The sequence below is a fragment of the Pipistrellus kuhlii genome, unplaced genomic scaffold, assembly GCF_014108245.1.
Source record: "Pipistrellus kuhlii isolate mPipKuh1 unplaced genomic scaffold, mPipKuh1.p scaffold_m20_p_8, whole genome shotgun sequence".
Lineage (NCBI taxonomy): Eukaryota > Metazoa > Chordata > Mammalia > Chiroptera > Vespertilionidae > Pipistrellus > Pipistrellus kuhlii.
The window spans coordinates 26,404,669-26,422,523 of record NW_023425584.1 but is presented as its reverse complement, the minus strand read 5'-3'; the positions used below and the strand labels follow the sequence as shown (position 1 = coordinate 26,422,523).

Below are 17,855 nucleotides of genomic sequence, written 5' to 3'. Positions count from 1 at the left end.
CTTGTTCTCTGATGATTATTTTTTTCAATATACAGTGCAGTTGACTTAAAGTCAACAACACAACCATCCGTTTTTCCTGATGTGGTGTATAGTTCATTTCTATTCAACTGGGATATGTTGCCATGAAATTAAAGGTTACTGTTACATAGGGTTTTTTATTTACAGTAATATCTGGAAAGGTCATTTTCTTTTCTTAGAGATTTTGTTTAAGTAAACAAATATTTGAATCTATACCAAAATAGATTAACATTAAGTGCTAAATTTAAATTTATAGATCAGTTTTCATTTAAGATGTAGAACTTCAAACCCATGGAAATTTGATATGTGATTTGGCTGTTGTCCTTTTTCAAATTTGTTGGCTAATACTAATAATGTATTATGATATGTACCGTGTTTCCCCAAAAATAAGACCTACTTACAGGTTTCCTTCTGAGTGAAATGTAAGGCATCCCCCGAAAATAAGGCCCCCCCCAGGTCTGTCTCAGAATGAAAATTAATTTCCCCGTAAACTGGTCGCTAGGGCCGCCCTGACTGGCGTCTAGCAACCGGTGATGTTACTTGGAGTCCTGACGTCACTGCTTTGTGGAGGCGGAGTGGAGGTCAGAGTGAGCGGTGAGCACAGGGTGGGAAAGAGGAGGAGACTCGCAGATGGGTGTAGAAGAACAGGAGGATTAGAGCGGACTGGACACGGCGAAGGTGGTGAATGCTGGTCTGTCTCTGGTGACACTACCGTGTTTCCTCGAAAATAAGACCTATTTACAGGTTTCCTTCTGAGTGAAATATACCATTTCCCTGAAAATAAGACAGTGTCTTATTAATTTTTGCTCCCAAAGATGCGCTAGATCTTATTTTCAGGGGATGTCTTATTTTTCCATGAAGAAGAATACGGTACACATTTATTGTTAAATAAAAATAAAGGAAATTTATTACCTGTATACAGTACAGTAGTTGTCAACACAAACCAGACAAACTGAATCCTACAGTATCAAGAATTTACTCATTTATTCAGTGACAATCATGTCATCATCTTCTGGAACATCATCATAACAATCCAATTCTTGAATTTCCTGGTGAATTTCTTGTGACTCCATTTCTTTCAGAATCAGTGGACCAAATCTCTCATGTTTAGCAATAGCACTGTCTTTAAATGAGTACTTCTTGTCAAGGTAGCCTGCTCGCAATGCATTTGCAATGCAACTGTCAGTGATTTTCTCCCTTGAATTCTTCACCCAAGTCACAACTTCTTGCAGTTTAGGTTTCACAAAGTTTCCAGGCTGATTTCTCTCCATTCTATTTTCAATGTAGTCATTAATTTCCATGCGCAAATTGTCTTTGAATGGCTTGTTTATTGCAATATCAAGAGTTTGGAGATAGACCGTCATTCCTGCGGGAATCATTATCTGATCTATTTTTCTTTCGTGGTAAGTGCTGGCTGCATCCCAGACTAGCAGACCTCTTTGGCTCCTTCGCATAACAAGCGGCAGCATTAAGTAGACCCACTTCCTTATAACTGCTTGTGTGGCTCAGGCTTTTTCAGTTTCAAAAATAAAAACGCCCAAAACACGTTAAATCTTTTTCTTCTTGCCCTTAGAAATTATTAAAGGTGGGATTTTAGTGCCAGCCAGACGAATTGCCAAAATACAGGAAACACGTGCACTTTCATAAGCAGTGGAGGGAATGTACACTAAGGAGGCACCCGCTGTTCAATTGTTGTTTGAGATGATTGACCCGTAAACACTGCAGTTTCATCCATAACAATCATGTTGGAAAGATTGTATTTAGAGAAGTCAGCATCATCAATAAAGGACTTGAATACAAGTGCTCGCTTAATAATAACTTGAGTATCTTCCAACCTAAACAATGTTGTAGCTCTTCTTAAAGACAGTTCATCTCGCTGAAGGAAATTACCCAGCCATTGTTGTGATGCTTTGAAGTCTTCCGGGGGCTATGTCAAACTATGGTGCCATTGCAAGGGCAAATTCTTGAATCTGAGCTCTATTCACAACCAAAGTCTTTGCTCTCCTATCAACAACCCATTCACAGATTAGGTCTTCCAGCTCGGAAAATAATGGTTGCCAACCTGATCCACACTTGTGCTTTTTAGCATTTCCCTTGTCCACTTGTACAATGAGGTTACCATACTCTGCTCGCCATTTTCAGACCAATTGGATACTCAACATCTTTTCTTTGCAGAAAGCAGTAAGATTTTGGCCCCAAGAGTCTTCCACAATTCCTTTCTTGTACTCCACGGAGTAGCTTTTTCTTTTTGCGCTCATTTCTAGGGTTAAAAAAAAAAAGGAATTGGGGTATCAAGGTGGGGGAGGGGGATCACTTAAAATGACACAGGGGGGATCACAGAGGGGAATCAAAATGGCACAGGAGAATCAGAGGGGGGATTACTATTTTAGTAACCCCTTTTGATCCTCCTGTGACATTTTAAGTGATCCCCTCCCCCCACCCCTGTGCCACTGAACACCTTCACCAGACATCCCCCCCCACCCCACCCCTTTATCAGACATTTACCCCCTGGGGCCTGCCTGGGGACTTGCTGGGCTTGCTGGAGCCTGGATCTGGGCTGGAGCAGGGTCTGCCACTGACTGAGAACCTTCAGTCATTATGAGGGCGGCCGAGGGCATCAGGTAGTGTCAACCAGAGACAGACCAGTACTCGCCACCTTCGCCGTGTCCAGTCCGCTCTAATCCTCCTGTTCTACATGCATCTGCAAAAGTCTCCTCCTCTCTCCCGCCCCTCGCTCACCGCTCACTCAGACCTCTGCTCCGCTCCACACGGCAGTGATGTCAGGACTCCACCTAATGTCAGGACTCCGCCTAACGTCACTGGTTGCTAGACGCCAGTCAGGGCGGCCCTAGCGACCAGTTTACGGTAAATTAATTTTCATTCTGAGACAGAGCCTAGGGGGGCCTTATTTTCGGGGGGGATGCCTTATATTTCACTCAGAAGGAAACCTGTAAGTAGGTCTTATTTTCGGAGGATGTTTTATTTTCAGGGAAACACTGTAGCAAGTGACACCTTGAAAATAGAACCAGGTAGTATGGCAGCAGAGCCTACTTTCCTAACAACTCTTTTTGTATTACTTAAAACATTAATCCTTTACTTGTTTTAACTAAAGAAAAGAACATTTATTTGCATAAAACAGAAAAGTTAATCCCTTAAAATTTGAAATAAATACAAAGGAGCAAATATTGGCCAAATACGTTTCCCTCCTTTAAAAGATGGGAACTGGCATTGAAATTTGCTTCTTTATTTTTGGAAAATATAATGGGAACTTAGATTTTGGGTAAATGGGGAATATGTTCTAGAAAAGCCATTTCTGTTGAATCATCTTAGCTTTTTGTTTGTAATATACTTGGGTCATATCTCAAAGGCTAGATGAAATTAAAGCTTTCATTTTTAACTAATTGTTCACATTTAAAACATTTCCTAGAAAAGTAGATATAAGCGTGGATATTTTATATTTAGAGTACTATAAAAAACTAATTATAATATATGACATGAATAATTTAGTTTGTTCTACAGCAGAAATTATGTCCAGCTAATTTCAAGCAAGGTCAGTTACTATTCTTGATCTTTATTAACTCTCTATCTTTTCCCTGTCGGGCCTATTAATATGTTAACCAAGTTATCCAGTTTTTCCAAGAGTGTGCATGTTGTATTTGAGGGCAGGATCAAGATATAGGGATTCAGAGAAAAATATTTTAAATTAAGTGTGATTAGTGAATGTGCAGGTGTTTGTACAGCCTATGATACTGCATATAAATTAACATCTAGCGTTTGGTTCAGATGGAAATATTTTAGCTTTATATTTGTTAATTCTACGAATTTACTTTGCTGCAGGAGTGGAGTCAACATATCAATGGAGCAAGTCACAGTCGTCGATGCCAGCTGCTGCTTGAAATGTAGGAGTTTGAAATACCTTTAAAGCATCCTTAATCGTGAATTGGAAACTATCATTGATTGGTTTGGGGAAGTTGGTCAATTACTTGTAATATCCACATTTTTATTACTGCATACGCAATGTTTAGATCTGTGATCTTTATTGAAATATTAGATACAGTGATAGTGATACTTTTGTTACCTAATATTTCTAGTATAAATAAACACTGGTCTTTTTATACAAATTGAGATAATTTTTAATAAACTTAAGATAGCTTTTGATACATAGAGTATTTCAGTAAAAACACATGCTCTAAAAATATTGAATATACAAAGAAAGGGAAAGTTGATAGAAGTCACAAATTAGTTGTTAAACAAAAACTTTCAGGATGTATTATTTGGTTTTGACATACATTTGTTTCTGAGTTTAAACTAGAATAAAATTGATTTCATAGAGAATCTCCCTGCCAAAGCAGCATACATAATACTTATTGTTCATTAGTTTTGAAATTTTCAAATATGCCTACCTCTGTTGGGGCTGTCCTTTTTAGTGTGTTCTTGGTACTTATATAGAAGAAGCAAACCCTGTGTGGTTGGTCCTTATTTCCTTATATAAGCCCATATTTCTAATTCCTCATACAGCATTGATTCTATTTAAGACATAACAAATACAGGAAAAAAAGTCAACATTAATTACCTATATTTTCAAGCATTACAGAACAAATTTATTCTCATTCCTTTGGATTGATTTGTATTTTTGAAGTTTTTCTTTGGGAAATAACAATATATGGCATACTTTAAACTGTAATATTTTTAACACTTAGACTTTCATATAACTTTATTAATAAGTAACCTATTTTAAAGGCCAAACAAGGCTATTTTGTGAAAAGGACAGTTTTATTTTTAAGTTAATTTTCTGGTCTTTTTTAAGCTACCCAGAATGGAACCCTGACAATGATACAGGACACACAATGTAAGTTAAAAATTTTAAGCTATTGTTTGTAAAGGAGATCAATATAAGGAATTCAGGTTTAAAAAGTATCATTTTAATGAAGTCAGTTTATTTCTTTTAATTTTTCTGGTGTCTTTCATGTCTGTCATGTTAATAAAAAGTTTTTACTGCCCTAGCTGGTTTGGCTCAGTGGATAGAGTGTGGGCTTGTGGATTGAAGGGTCCTGGGTTCAGTTCCAGTACTGTGGGTGAATTTTCAGAAAATATTTTATACAGTAATTTTTATTGTATTATTATTAAGAATTCTCAAAAAAAAAGAATTCTCTTCATTGCTCCACACATAAGTGCTCCCAAAGATTAGAATCATAGTTATATGGGGGTTGTTTTAATAATGAATTTTAATTATTTCTGATGGACATCTTTATCATGCTTATTATATTTATGCCTTCACATTATATTACTAGGGGTGATCCCTTCATGTTGCAACAATCTACAAACCCAGCGCCAGGAATTTTGGGGCCTCCACCTCCCTCGTTTCATCTTGGGGGACCAGCAGTTGGACCAAGAGGAAATCTGGGTGATTATAAAATTAATGTTATTCCCTAAGAGTTTTACTATAAAAATAAATTGATTATGGGCAAAAGAAGACTCATTAAACTGTTATTAAAAAAAAATAACATTGCACGAAAAGACATGGTGCTCATATTTGTATTATCTTTTTATTGTTTGAAGTTTATTTTTCAATTGAAATAGCCTATTATAGCAAGTATATTTATTACAAGAATGAAAAAAGTACTTTTTCCCCCATAAAGGTGCTGGAAATGGGAACCTGCAAGGACCAAGACACATGCAAAAAGGCAGAGTGGTCAGTAACACAACTGTTGCTTTTACTGTAATTACTATTTTATGAATGTGATATACTAATTGAATGTGTCATAGTCCTTTCTGTTGAAAGACTGCTATAGTTTGAAAGCCATCAGGCTTTTCTATTGCTTTGATAAGAGTTCATCTTTAATGTGCTTATAGTTCAGAGGTCTCATCTTGATTCAGGGTCTTAACTTTCCTCTCCAGTAATGTTTATAGTATTCAATTTAAAACTGTTTTCTGAAACTTTGAGATCCTTTCTCACTGACATGTGATTTCCTGTATAGTTTTTAAATTCCCTAGAAGGTTATATGAGTTATATGATATTTTAAACTACAGGCTTGGTGTTTGAAATACGTGCATAGGTAAGGTTCCTAGGCCTGGCCAGCTATCAGAGCTATCTGTGGGTTGCTGTTTCCAGTTGCCTCCCTTTGTAGGGTGATGGGGTTGATGGGGGGGAAAGGGGAGAGAAGTTTGTTGGCACCCATCTTGGCTGCCTGAGGGCTGGGACAGCTCCTGCATTAAGCCTCTGCCCCCTGGTAGTTAGTGTGCATCATAGTGATGGGTTGATTTGCATATTGGACTTTTATATAGGATACTTAATCTGTTCTGGTTAACATTAGACTAGACTATAAAATTTGTATGCATAACTTATTTCATATTGCTTTTAAAGAGATTTATTGACTTGATTCTCTTTCGCATTGGATAGGAAACTAGCCGAGTTGTTCACATCATGGATTTCCAGCGAGGCAAAAACTTGAGATATCAATTATTACAGCTGGTGGAACCATTTGGAGTCATTTCAAATCATCTGATTTTAAACAAAATTAATGAGGTATGAGTATAAAATAAGTATAGTATTTATCATTAATATATTTCCTAAAGAGATTACTACATGGTTTTGTATTAGAAAACTAATTCAATGTAATCTCTTTTTCTTTAAAATATTTTTATTGATTTCATGCCGGGACCGGTTTGGCTCAATGGATAGAGCGTCGGCTTGGGGACTGAAGGGCCCCGGGTTCGATTCCTGTCAAGGGCATGTACCTTGGTTGCGGGCATATCCCCAGTGGGGGGTGTGCAAGAGGCAGCTGATCGATGACTCTCTCTCATCGATGTTTCTAACTCTCTCTCTCTCTCCCTTCCTCTCTGTACAAAAATCAATAAAATATATTTTTTTTAAAAAATTAAAAAAATATATTTTTATTGATTTCAGAGAAGAAGGGAGAGAGCAAGAGAGGTAGAAACATCAATGATGAGAGAGAAACTTGATTGGCTGCCTCCTGCACACCCACTACCGGGGATTGAGCCAGCAACCTGGGCATGTGCCCTTGACTGGAATCAAACCCAAGACTGTTCAGTCCACAGGCTGACACTATCTACTATTGACTCTATCCAGTTAGAGCTCAGTGTAATCTTAAATCATCAATATGGAATGAGGTTAATGAAAAGCCAATAGTTGAAGTATGTTAATATTTAAGTCAATGAATATCAATGTATTTTTTAAATAAAAGAACATTAATAAAATCATTTTTACCATAGTCTGTAATCAAGACAAGTTCTTACGGCATCTCATCAATGTTACAATGCAACATTATTCAAGGACCTGTTCTAATACTAAATTCTAGTATTAATATATAATTAGTGAGTTTATAAGTTTATGTTCTTGAGCAGTAAATTGTCATTATTAATCAAATTATTATAATGGCTGTAAATGGATAAATCTTTGGAAAGTCATTTAAAACTTTTACCAAAATCATGCGAGATCATTATTTCAAGTCCAGTAGGCATAAGTGATAGTTCTGTGCCATGAAGATAAAATCTGGGACAACCTTTAAAAACAAAGCAGCAAGCTAATAGTGTTAGTTTTTCTGATTTTAGATTCTTGAATGTATTTTTTATTTAATGATTAAATATGTCTGGAAAGATTTTGAACAATGTTTGAAATAGTTTTGTTTTTTATGTTTGCGATTTCAGGCATTTATTGAAATGGCAACCACAGAAGATGCTCAGGCTGCAGTGGATTATTATACAACCACACCAGCATTAGTATTTGGCAAGCCAGTGAGAGTCCATTTATCCCAGAAGTATAAAAGAATAAAGGTAAATACCTTTTTCTTTTTTTCAGATTTATATTGCCACTTGTTTATTATATCATTTGTTAACTTTAGCTACTTTAAATTGTTGCTAATAACTAGGATAATATTAACTAATAATTATAGTGTACCTACAAACATTTGAGATGCCATTTTCTCCTATTTATTAAATTAAAGAAACCAGAAGGGAAACCAGACCAGAAGTTTGATCAGAAGCAGGAGCTTGGTCGTGTGATACATCTCAGCAACTTACCTCATTCTGGCTATTCTGACAGTGCTGTACTTAAGCTTGCTGAGCCTTATGGGAAAATAAAGAATTATATACTGATGAGGATGAAAAGTCAGGTAATATACATTAGAGGTTTTGAAAAAGACTCTTCCTTAAAGTGCTTTAATATTTGTGTGTGTGTGCGTGTGTGTGTGTGTGTGTGTGTGTGTGTGTGTGTGTGTGTATCCTCAGCACGGGGAAGTAATTTTCTTTATCTTCTCAGATTAATTTTTTTAGTCACACAATGATACTTTCTTCTACATTGAAATAGATACATAAGATAAAGCATTGAGTAAAAGTGGAAAGTAAAGCTCTCTTTTGCTCAGGCTAGAAACAACTATTTGTGTCCAGGGTTTGCTTCCAAAAATCTTCCTATATGTAGGTATTCATTCTTCCTTTTTTTTTTTTTTTCCTCGTTACTTAAACTAGGATACTGCTATTTTCTACATTACACATGATTTTTTCTTTCTAATTTTGTTTGCTTATTTATTTGTTGAACTGATTGGTGTATCATCTGATATTTTTCTTAAAAAAAAAATTTTCTTGTTTCAGAGAGAGAAATAGAAACATTGATCGGCTGCCTCCTGCATATCTCCTACTGGGGATTGAGCCTGCAACCTGGGCATGCTCCCTGACCAGGAATCAAACCCAGCTACCTCCTGGGTATGGTGCTCAACCAACTGAGCCACAATGGCTGGGTTAATAGTTTCTTTCTTCCTCTTTTCCTCCCTTCCTCTGTCCCTTCCTTCCTTCCTTCCTTTCAATATATTTTATTAATTTTTTACAGAGGAGAAGGGAGAGGGGTAGAGAGTTAGAAACATCAATCAGCTGCCTCCTGCACACTTCTTACTGGGGATATGCCCACAACCAAGGTATATATGCCCTTGACTGGAATGAAACCTGGGGACTTTAAGTCCGCAGGCTGACACTATCCACTGAGCTAAACCATTTAGGGCAATAATTACTTTCTTTAATAGCATTCTGAGTTCATATCCTTTCAGACTTTTTAAATTATTTTTTTCTTATAGAATTTGATTAATATCTACTAAACTTATTACTTTAATTTTTTTTTTCTTCCCCCCAGGAAGCCTTTATATAGGTAGTTTTATATTTGGTCCTACTTTGAAATCTGACAATTGTCTCTATTTTATTGGGTGACTTAACTCTTACCAATGTCTCTGTGTGTGCTAAGACAAAATTTTCCTAACAAGTGCATAGAAAGAATAGTAAGCACCATATTTTATACAATTCTCTAAGAAATAATCTTTCTTACTTTTTAAGGCCTTTATTGAGATGGAGACCAGAGAAGATGCTATGGCAATGGTTGACCACTGTTTGAAAAAGGCCCTTTGGTTTCAGGGGAGATGTGTGAAAGTTGACCTGTCTGAAAAATACAAAAAATTGGTACTAAGGGTATGTTGTCCTTTATTTATCTTAAAAATGTAGAGTTAGTAATTGAAAAAAAGCAACCTCTTCTTTTTTTTTTTTTTCTGATCTTCCTTAGTAGCAGAAGTTTTCTATTTGGTGTTCTGTAAAAGCACCTGGATTCTTTGAACAAAGTTCTGCTACTAAAATGTTTATTAATCACTGATTGATTAGAACGTTGATTGTAAAAAATTGCTGACTAAAGTTACCTTAAATTCCTAGGTATATTCATAGGGATTGAATAAGCTTAGTTGATTATATGAAGGATGGTTATTATTTATTAATTAATTGGATGATTATGTATTCTGCATGTGAATGTTTTAATGTTAATTTAACACAAAATTTTGTCTTTTTAGATTCCTAACAGAGGCATTGACTTGCTGAAAAAAGATAAATCCCGGTAATTTCATTTTGTGTGTGTATGTGTCTAAATAAATAGTATATTAAACTATTGTTTTCTAACTCAGAATTAATTGATGTATATCTTTTTTATTTCAGTAAAAGATCTTATTCTCCAGATGGCAAAGAATCTCCAACCGATAAGAAATCCAAAACTGATGGTTCCCAGAAGACTGAAGGTACAACTGAAGGTAAAGAACAAGAAGAAAAGTCAGGTGAAGATGGTGAGAAAGATACAAAAGATGACCAGGCAGAACAAGAACCCAGCATGCTTCTAGAATCTGAAGATGAATTACTGGTAGACGAAGAAGAAGCAGCAGCACTACTAGAAAGTGGCAGTTCAGTGGGAGATGAGACAGATCTTGCTAATTTAGGTGATGTGACTTCTGATGGGAAAAAGGAACCTTCAGACAAAGCTGTGAAAAAAGATGGAAATGCGAGTGCTTCGGCTGCAAAGAAGAAGCTTAAAAAGGTAAAGGAAAATTGTATTGACCTGTTTTAATAGAAAACTAGAGCAGATAAATGTTTCAAATTATTTACCTTAGCAAGATCAGATTAAAGAGATAAAATCATTTATATTGGGAAAAATCAGGTGTGAACTATAATACAAGCATTTAAGTCTAAACTCTGCAATAATTGAATTAAATAGGACCTCTTAAAATTGCCCGAAAATATCAATGCAAAATGAGGACTTCTTAGTAATGAAGGGAAAAGACTTAAAACTATATATACTTCTACATTGTAAGTACTTTTAGGCAGCTGTATAGGTCAGTTTGATTTTTAAAAGATGGGATATGATTATGCAATAAATTAACTGACCAAAAGATGATTAAAACATTTCCCACTCATTAAAAAATTGTTGAGCTTCAAAACTCTTACTATATGAGAAATATAAGCTTGATCAGACATTTCAGTAACTTTTAAAATATTTTCTTAGAATAGATATTACAAATAGCATATAAGATGAACATAAAAATATATACATGATACTAAGAACAGTAAAGCAAAGACCCATGCATACTAAGGATTGGAGCATTAAAATGTTTTGAAGCCACTTTGGTTAAATAGTTCTTGAGCCCTGGCCAAGTAGCTCAGTTGGTTGGAGTAGTGTGGTCCTAAGGCCAAAGTTGCAGGTCAATCACCAGTCAGGGCACATAAGAAAGACTCAACCAATGAATACCTGAGTGGGACAACAAATCTATGTTTTTCTTCTTGCCTGCCCTCCCTCCTTCCCTCCCTCTCTTCTTTTTTTCTAAAAATCGACAAACATTTTTTATGTAATAAAAGGCTAATAGGCAAATCGACCAGACAATAAAAGTGCCAGTCGCTATGACCTGCACTAGTGGTCAGTGTGCTGCCACAGGGGGAGGCTGTTCAGCCAGAAGCCCTGAGTGCCCGGGCTGGCCAGCACAGCCATGGTGGCGGGGAGCAGGCCCAAGGTGTCAGTTGGAGGGCCTTCCGTCTGTGAGAGGGCTCACACCAGGCTGAGGGGACATCCCCACCCCTATCCCCGTGCAGAAATTGTGTGCACCAGGCCTATATTTTTGTTTGTTTGTTTGTTTTTATATTTTATTGATTTTTTTTTTTACAGAGAGGAAAAGAGAGGGATAGAGAGTTAGAAACATCGATGAGAGAGAATCATTGGTCAGCTGCCTCTTGCAAACCCCCTACTGGGGATGTGCCCGCTACCAAGGTACATGCCCTTGACCGGAATTGAACCTGGGACCTTTCAGTCCCTGCCGACACTCTGCTCTATCCACTGAGCCAAACCGGTTTTTGGCGGGCCTATAGTTTTTTAAAGGGTTTTAAAATGAGATTTTTGTATTCCTGTTCTGTGGTTTCTTTCTAAACATTCAACTATTAGAAATTTTTGTGTTGTTAATCCTCACCTTAGGATATTTTTCCATTTATTTTTAGGAAGAGCTGGAAAAGAGAAGGTTAGATAGAAATATCAATGTTAGAGAAACACATCAATTGGTTGTGTCCTGTACTAGCCCTTGAGCAGAATCGAACCTGTGACTCACCCACTGAGCCAAACCAGCTAGGACAAACTATTAGAAATTTTTACCTCTCGCCTCTTAAAGAGCTTGTGATTATTGAGCATTTATTGCATCCTATAAAATTTTCTAAGCTCTTTGTATATGTTATTTAACTTAATCCTCACAGTAACCATATACAACAGATGCTTTTATCATTATCCCTTTCTCATGAATGAGGAAATTGAGGCATGGAAAAGTTCATTAGTTGTCCATGATGATATTGCTAATAAGAGGTCAAGCCAAAATTTAAGCCTTAGGCCATCATGCTCCAGAGCTTGATTTTTTTATTTTTTATTTTTTTAACTGCTACACTGTTTTAGACTGGATATTCTCTAAAAAACAGTTGTGTCGCCAGATACTATTTTCCAAAGGATATCATTAAGTTATTTATAATTAATTAGTTATTTGATATACTAGAGGCCCACTGCACAAAATTTATGCATAGATAGGGTTCCCTAGGCCTGGTCTGCAATCACTGCCAATCTGGGTCTTCCTGCTGCCAGCCCCAGCCTGGGCCTCCCTTTGTTCTGCACTGCCTTCTGGTGGTCAAGGCATGTCATAGCAATTGAGCTCCCAGTTTGCATAGAGAGAGAGAGAGAGAGAGAGAGAGAGAGACACACACACACTCACACACACCCTAGAAGTATAAGTCTCCAAATGCTTAGAATATTAATAGCCTCATATTTATTTTTTTGCTTTCCATATAAGGCAAGCCTTCAATTATTTAGTTTTAAAACAAGCTACGTTTTTTATGTTTTGGTTTTTTTGTTTTGTTTCAAGCTACGTTTTTTAAAATCAGTGATTTTTAGGGGGGGAAAGTCAGTATTTTGAGAGAATGAATAAAGACAAAAGACGCTATCCCTCTCCCTTTAAGTAAAGCAAATGGAACGGATGCTGCAGGATAATTGTTGCAGAGTAAATTTGTCTTTCTTAACAGCGTCGTTTCCCAGGGAATATGGAAGGTTTTGTCACTCTAGATGAGGTTGGTGATGAGGAAGATTCGGAACTTCAGAAACTTCATAAATCGGGCATGGCATTTAAATCTAGTGACAAAAATGATGATGGTTTGGTTGAAATTAAGGTGGACAAGATCGAGGAACTTGATCAAGAAAATGAAGCAGCGTTGGAAAATGGGATTAAAAATGAGGAAAATACGGAACCAGGTGCTGAATCTGCTGAGAACGCTGATGATCCCAACAAAGATACAAATGAGAATGCAGATGGCCAAAGTGATGAAAACAAGGAGGACTATACAATCCCAGATGAGTATAGAATTGGACCATATCAACCCAATGTTCCTGTTGGTGAGATTTAAGGTTTTCTTCTTCCCCTCTCACCCTTCCCATACTCTTAAATAAGATTTTTAAATTGGTCTTACATAAGCTCTGATAGCATTTTAAATTTCTGTATAGAACAATTTGTTAATCATAATTGATATATTTTTTTTTCTTACACAAGTCTCCTGATTTTATATTATCTTTTGTTATCCTTACAGAAATGTATTCTTTTCTCAAAGCTTTCTAAGAATTCCACCTTGCTTTTTGTTTTGTTTACCTGTTATGTTTCTGCCTTTTATTTAAGAGTATGATTAAGTGGGACCTTGAACATCAATTAAATACAACTCAATTAATGTCATTTTGTTGTTGTTGGATTTTGTTTTAGCTTAGGCAATATTGGACTTCTCACATAAAAATAACATTTGAGAACACCAAATTACTCAGTTTACTGAATTTGTAAGAATATATGTTTGTGTTCTAGGTATAGACTATGTGATACCTAAAACAGGGTTTTACTGTAAGCTGTGTTCACTCTTTTATACAAATGAAGAAGTTGCAAAGAATACTCATTGCAGCAGCCTTCCTCATTATCAGAAATTAAAGGTAAGGCTAACACTGAAAGAGGACAGTTCTTTTGTGAAAACAAATCATGTAAGTTTATGGAAAGTAAAACATGTATAGTACCCTCTGTGGACTCCTTCTTTCCTTATTGATGGGCCATAAGCATTTTAATTCTAGACACATCTATTCTGCCTCTTTCTATAGGATCTTCTAATTAAGGGATAATTTAGTAATTTCTAACCATGTTAAAAAAAAAACTTATAATGAAATTAAATCTATTTTTAAGTATTCTCAAATGGATGCTGGACTGCAATTTGTCTAATTTGGAAAATACTGGAAGCCTGAAGACCAAGTGACATAAAGCCTTTTCAGCTTTATAAAATACTGTGTCCTATCATATTTAATGATTTTTACATTGACTTTATTATTTACTAATAATGACACTCTTCAGTAAGTTTTATGATTAACAGGATACAAAGTTAAAGGGGTGAATGAATAGGGCAAAAAATAGCAATCCAATATTACAAATATTAGTACATATGTCTCCTTTTTTTCCCCACATTGACTTCCCCCAGCCTTTCCTATCCCCCAGCACATGACCTCACACCCTATTCCCAGTGTCTTGCATCCATTGGTTATGCTTAATACAAACCCTTCGTTTTATCTCTTAAAGTGGGTATTTCAGTTAGTGGCTTCTTTAAGGACTGAGCAATGAAATGGATAAGGGGGGGAGGCCCTAAAAGTAGAGAAGTTAAGCACTCGTAATTGTAGGTAACTGTTCTATAGCACAAAACTACAAGAGTAGTCAGCCAGCATGTTCTATGCATTGACGAGGATAACATTGTATTCAGGAAATCTTGTTTTCGACAGTATCACATGTTTTAAATGTATTCTTTGCTGTGAGTATTTTATATGTATCTTAAGGATATGAAAAAAGAACGGTGATTATTTTCAACAGTGCTTAATAAATTTATATATATTTATAAATAAAAACATAAATTAGAAAGTATACATCTTTCTAATAACTTACTTTGTTCAAAATATTAAGCTGTTTGATGGCAGAAACTATATTACCTAGAGATATAGAAATATAAAAGTGGTCTCTGGATATGTAACACTTTTTAAAGAATATCATGCTTTCTAATATTTTCTAGCTATTCTAATTTTCTAGATATTCTATAGGAGGTGACTCTCTTATTTCCTATTTTAAATGAATTTCTTCAACAAATTGTTGTTTCTCCTTTTCATCTCTCCCTCTCAAATTTTAAAAGTAAGAATAAAGAATACTTTAAAAAAATATTATGTAATATCGATACAATATCTGCTAACGATAAATTACTTTGTTTATGTAAAATTGTTTATGGCTACTTGTATTATTGAAATGGCAGAATTGAATAGTTGAAATAAAGACCAAATGGTTCACAGACTACAAAATTTGCTGCTAGCCTTTTAAGAAAAGGCTGCCCACTTGGTTTACTGGAAGGAGACTTTAAATAAATTCGTGTCATTTTAACTAATCTATGCTCTTGAACTGATAGATTTTCTTATCTTCATAAATTAATGTTAATTGCACATTGAAATGATTGTCTTTCACATTTCACTATTTTTCCCCCTATGCCTTATTGTAGTGTCCTGAACCATTTTAGTTTTGTACACTAATAGGAATCTTTAAAATAGTGATAAGCTTATAGGTTAAATTACACTCAAATCCCCAAATCTGTATAGACTGTTTTATTTTGGAGTTAATTAATTTGTGTTTCTCTTAAGTAATTCAACACCTTTATATTTTTTTCCCCAGAAATTTCTGAATAAATTGGCAGAAGAACGCAGACAGAAAAAAGAAGCTTAAGATGTGCAAGAAGCTTAACGATTTCAAGGAAAATAATAGTTCTTCGTTTTTAATGTTAACCTTTTTTAAATACAATATTGATAGTTAGAAGAAAACTATTGTACTCTTTTGTTTAGTGGAAAAATAATAGATGTCTGTTCTTGTGTTAAGTGTTATAGCAAAAACACATACGGTTAAATTAATGAAGAATTTTTGTTTTATCAGAATGGTAACAGACAAATACTTTGTAGAGACTTACTTCGTAAGCTACTTGAGACAACTTGCACCACTAAAAAAATGACACGTAGAACTATTCAAAGAAATGAAATTTAGTAGTTCTAAGCTTCAAAGAAATGTCAAAACTTTTGATTCCATTCAATAAAGAACAAAACCAGTTGTATTTTTATTACTTTTCATCTGAAACATTCCACCTTTTAATCTGAGCCTTGCAGACTTTTCATTTGGAGTTTGAAGCTTTTTTTTTATTTTATTAATGCATTTCATTTTTTGGTAACTTTATTAACTGAAGTTAGCAATTAAAATACAGGTGCAGTTTTCTTTTAATGTTATGCAGTTTAGGTAATAAGAAATATTAAGTAACTGGCTTTAGATTTTGTAATTTCCCCCCCTAAGTTTCTGCTAGATTTCGTATTCTAGTAGTCAATGTATTTTCAGTGAAATGTAAAAATATCCTCATTCTCTTTGACCAGTATTAATTTCTATAGACTTTATTGCTTGTCACTTGAATCCTGTAGCTGTCATACACCTGGTATAAGCAACATTTGATTTTTGAAGTGTGTAAACCATCTTTTCCTATTTTTAAGATGTAATTTTACATTTCTGCATTTAAAAAGTTTGGCCATAATCTAAACGCACGCTTCTAATCCATGTACTTGCACATGTGACTTTTGTGAACAGAAATTTGCATGTATTATCTGTGTTTACTTGTAACTTTCTGGTTATATACTGCTTATATCTGTGGATTCAAGTTTCTGAGGTGAAATACCAATAAAAACTTAGGTCATGTTCATTGGTTATACATGTTTGAAATGTTAACCAATATAATTTGTCAGTTGTGGTTTTTATTTGCTATTACACTTTCTTGCATGTTTTAACAAATTACTACATTTTAAATCTAAAGAGTGCTACTAAAGATCTGAGTTTTAAAGTTTTGGTGCTAGTGGATTTCTTGTTCCTGTTACATATCCAAAAAATGGGGCTGTTTGTGGGTTTTTAAAATCTTGGGAGTGAGTTTAAAATGCTAAAGACAAGAAATAGCAAACACTAGCAAACACTGGTGTTCAGACATGCCCTATTTAATAGTCTATTTGGAAATAACATATAATAACAAGAATTAGTCTAGCAGCCTCTTAAAATATGTTAGGATTCTTGGTTTTCAAGATTATCTGTTCTCTTTTTTTTTTAATTTAAAAAACAAATAATTTACAAATTATTTTTGAAACACTTATATCCAGGTGTATCAAATAGTTGGATACAATTTTATGGTCTGTCTTTGAAGGTCAGATGATCATTTTTTAATGTAACATGCACACAAAAAATCCTTGCCAGTTTGTGCAGTTTAATTTTGGCCTTTACTAACTACCCAATTTTATTTAATCCTGACTTTTAACTAACAGCAACAACACAAAGTTTTATGTGTTCAACAGCATTCCTAATTGTTTTGTCAATAATAGCTTTTTTCCCAGAGGTCCTACTTTGTCAGTGTACCAAGTTACAGAAAAGAACGTTTAGTATTTTTGTAGTATTTAGAAAGCAGAACATCTCATTAACTGATAGTGATAAATAAACCTTAACAGCTATTTCTCAGATTATAGCAAGCCTTTATTTAGCAGTGTTTCTACTCAAACTTGCTGTAAAGTTTAAAAACATTTTTTCCACCTCAATTTTAGTCTTTGGTTTAATCTTAAGTTAATTCTTTTGAGGGAAACTCTTGGGAGCACCTATTGTGGTAGGTGTTACTAAGGTTGTAAAACAGGAAGAATACACAAATTTTAATCTGGCTTTGTCTACAGTTGATTTTTGGTGTCTTTAAACAAAATAGGTTCTTGGTGTGTAGTAGAAATCTGCAGGAACACTGCAGGGTAGTTTTTTTGTTTTTGTTTTTTGTTTTTAATCAAATTAATATTTGGAGTCTAGTCTATTTAAGAAAATTTACAGTAGTGTGCAGAGGATTTCTGTACTTTCCTTTATTGATCTCCATTGAATATAGCTGAAAACTCATGGATTGGGTGG

At 34.9% G+C, this 17,855-nt stretch overlaps 1 protein-coding gene across 11 annotated transcripts in view; it reads left to right on the top strand.

Moving 5' to 3' along the window:
* Positions 1-17,855, top strand: part of MATR3 (matrin 3) — a 49,508-nt gene that overhangs the window by 31,530 nt on the left and 123 nt on the right. For 4 of the 11 annotated variants that reach the window (XM_036424863.2, XM_036424865.2, XM_036424864.2 and 1 more), the window contains 12 exons: positions 3,856-3,917; positions 4,826-4,867; positions 5,310-5,422; positions 5,658-5,710; positions 6,419-6,544; positions 7,687-7,812; positions 7,983-8,150; positions 9,355-9,486; positions 9,855-9,898; positions 9,997-10,369; positions 12,874-13,240; positions 13,695-13,893. In XM_036424863.2, the coding sequence (XP_036280756.1) occupies positions 3,856-3,917; positions 4,826-4,867; positions 5,310-5,422; positions 5,658-5,710; positions 6,419-6,544; positions 7,687-7,812; positions 7,983-8,150; positions 9,355-9,486; positions 9,855-9,898; positions 9,997-10,369; positions 12,874-13,240; positions 13,695-13,893 (1,805 nt within the window). Of the gene's footprint in view, positions 1-3,855; positions 3,918-4,825; positions 4,868-5,309; positions 5,423-5,657; positions 5,711-6,418; positions 6,545-7,686; positions 7,813-7,982; positions 8,151-9,354; positions 9,487-9,854; positions 9,899-9,996; positions 10,370-12,873; positions 13,241-13,694; positions 13,894-15,572; positions 16,663-17,855 lie in introns of those variants that run through there. The other 7 variants (XM_036424870.2, XM_036424877.2, XM_036424867.2 and 4 more) reach the window with 6 other exon arrangements.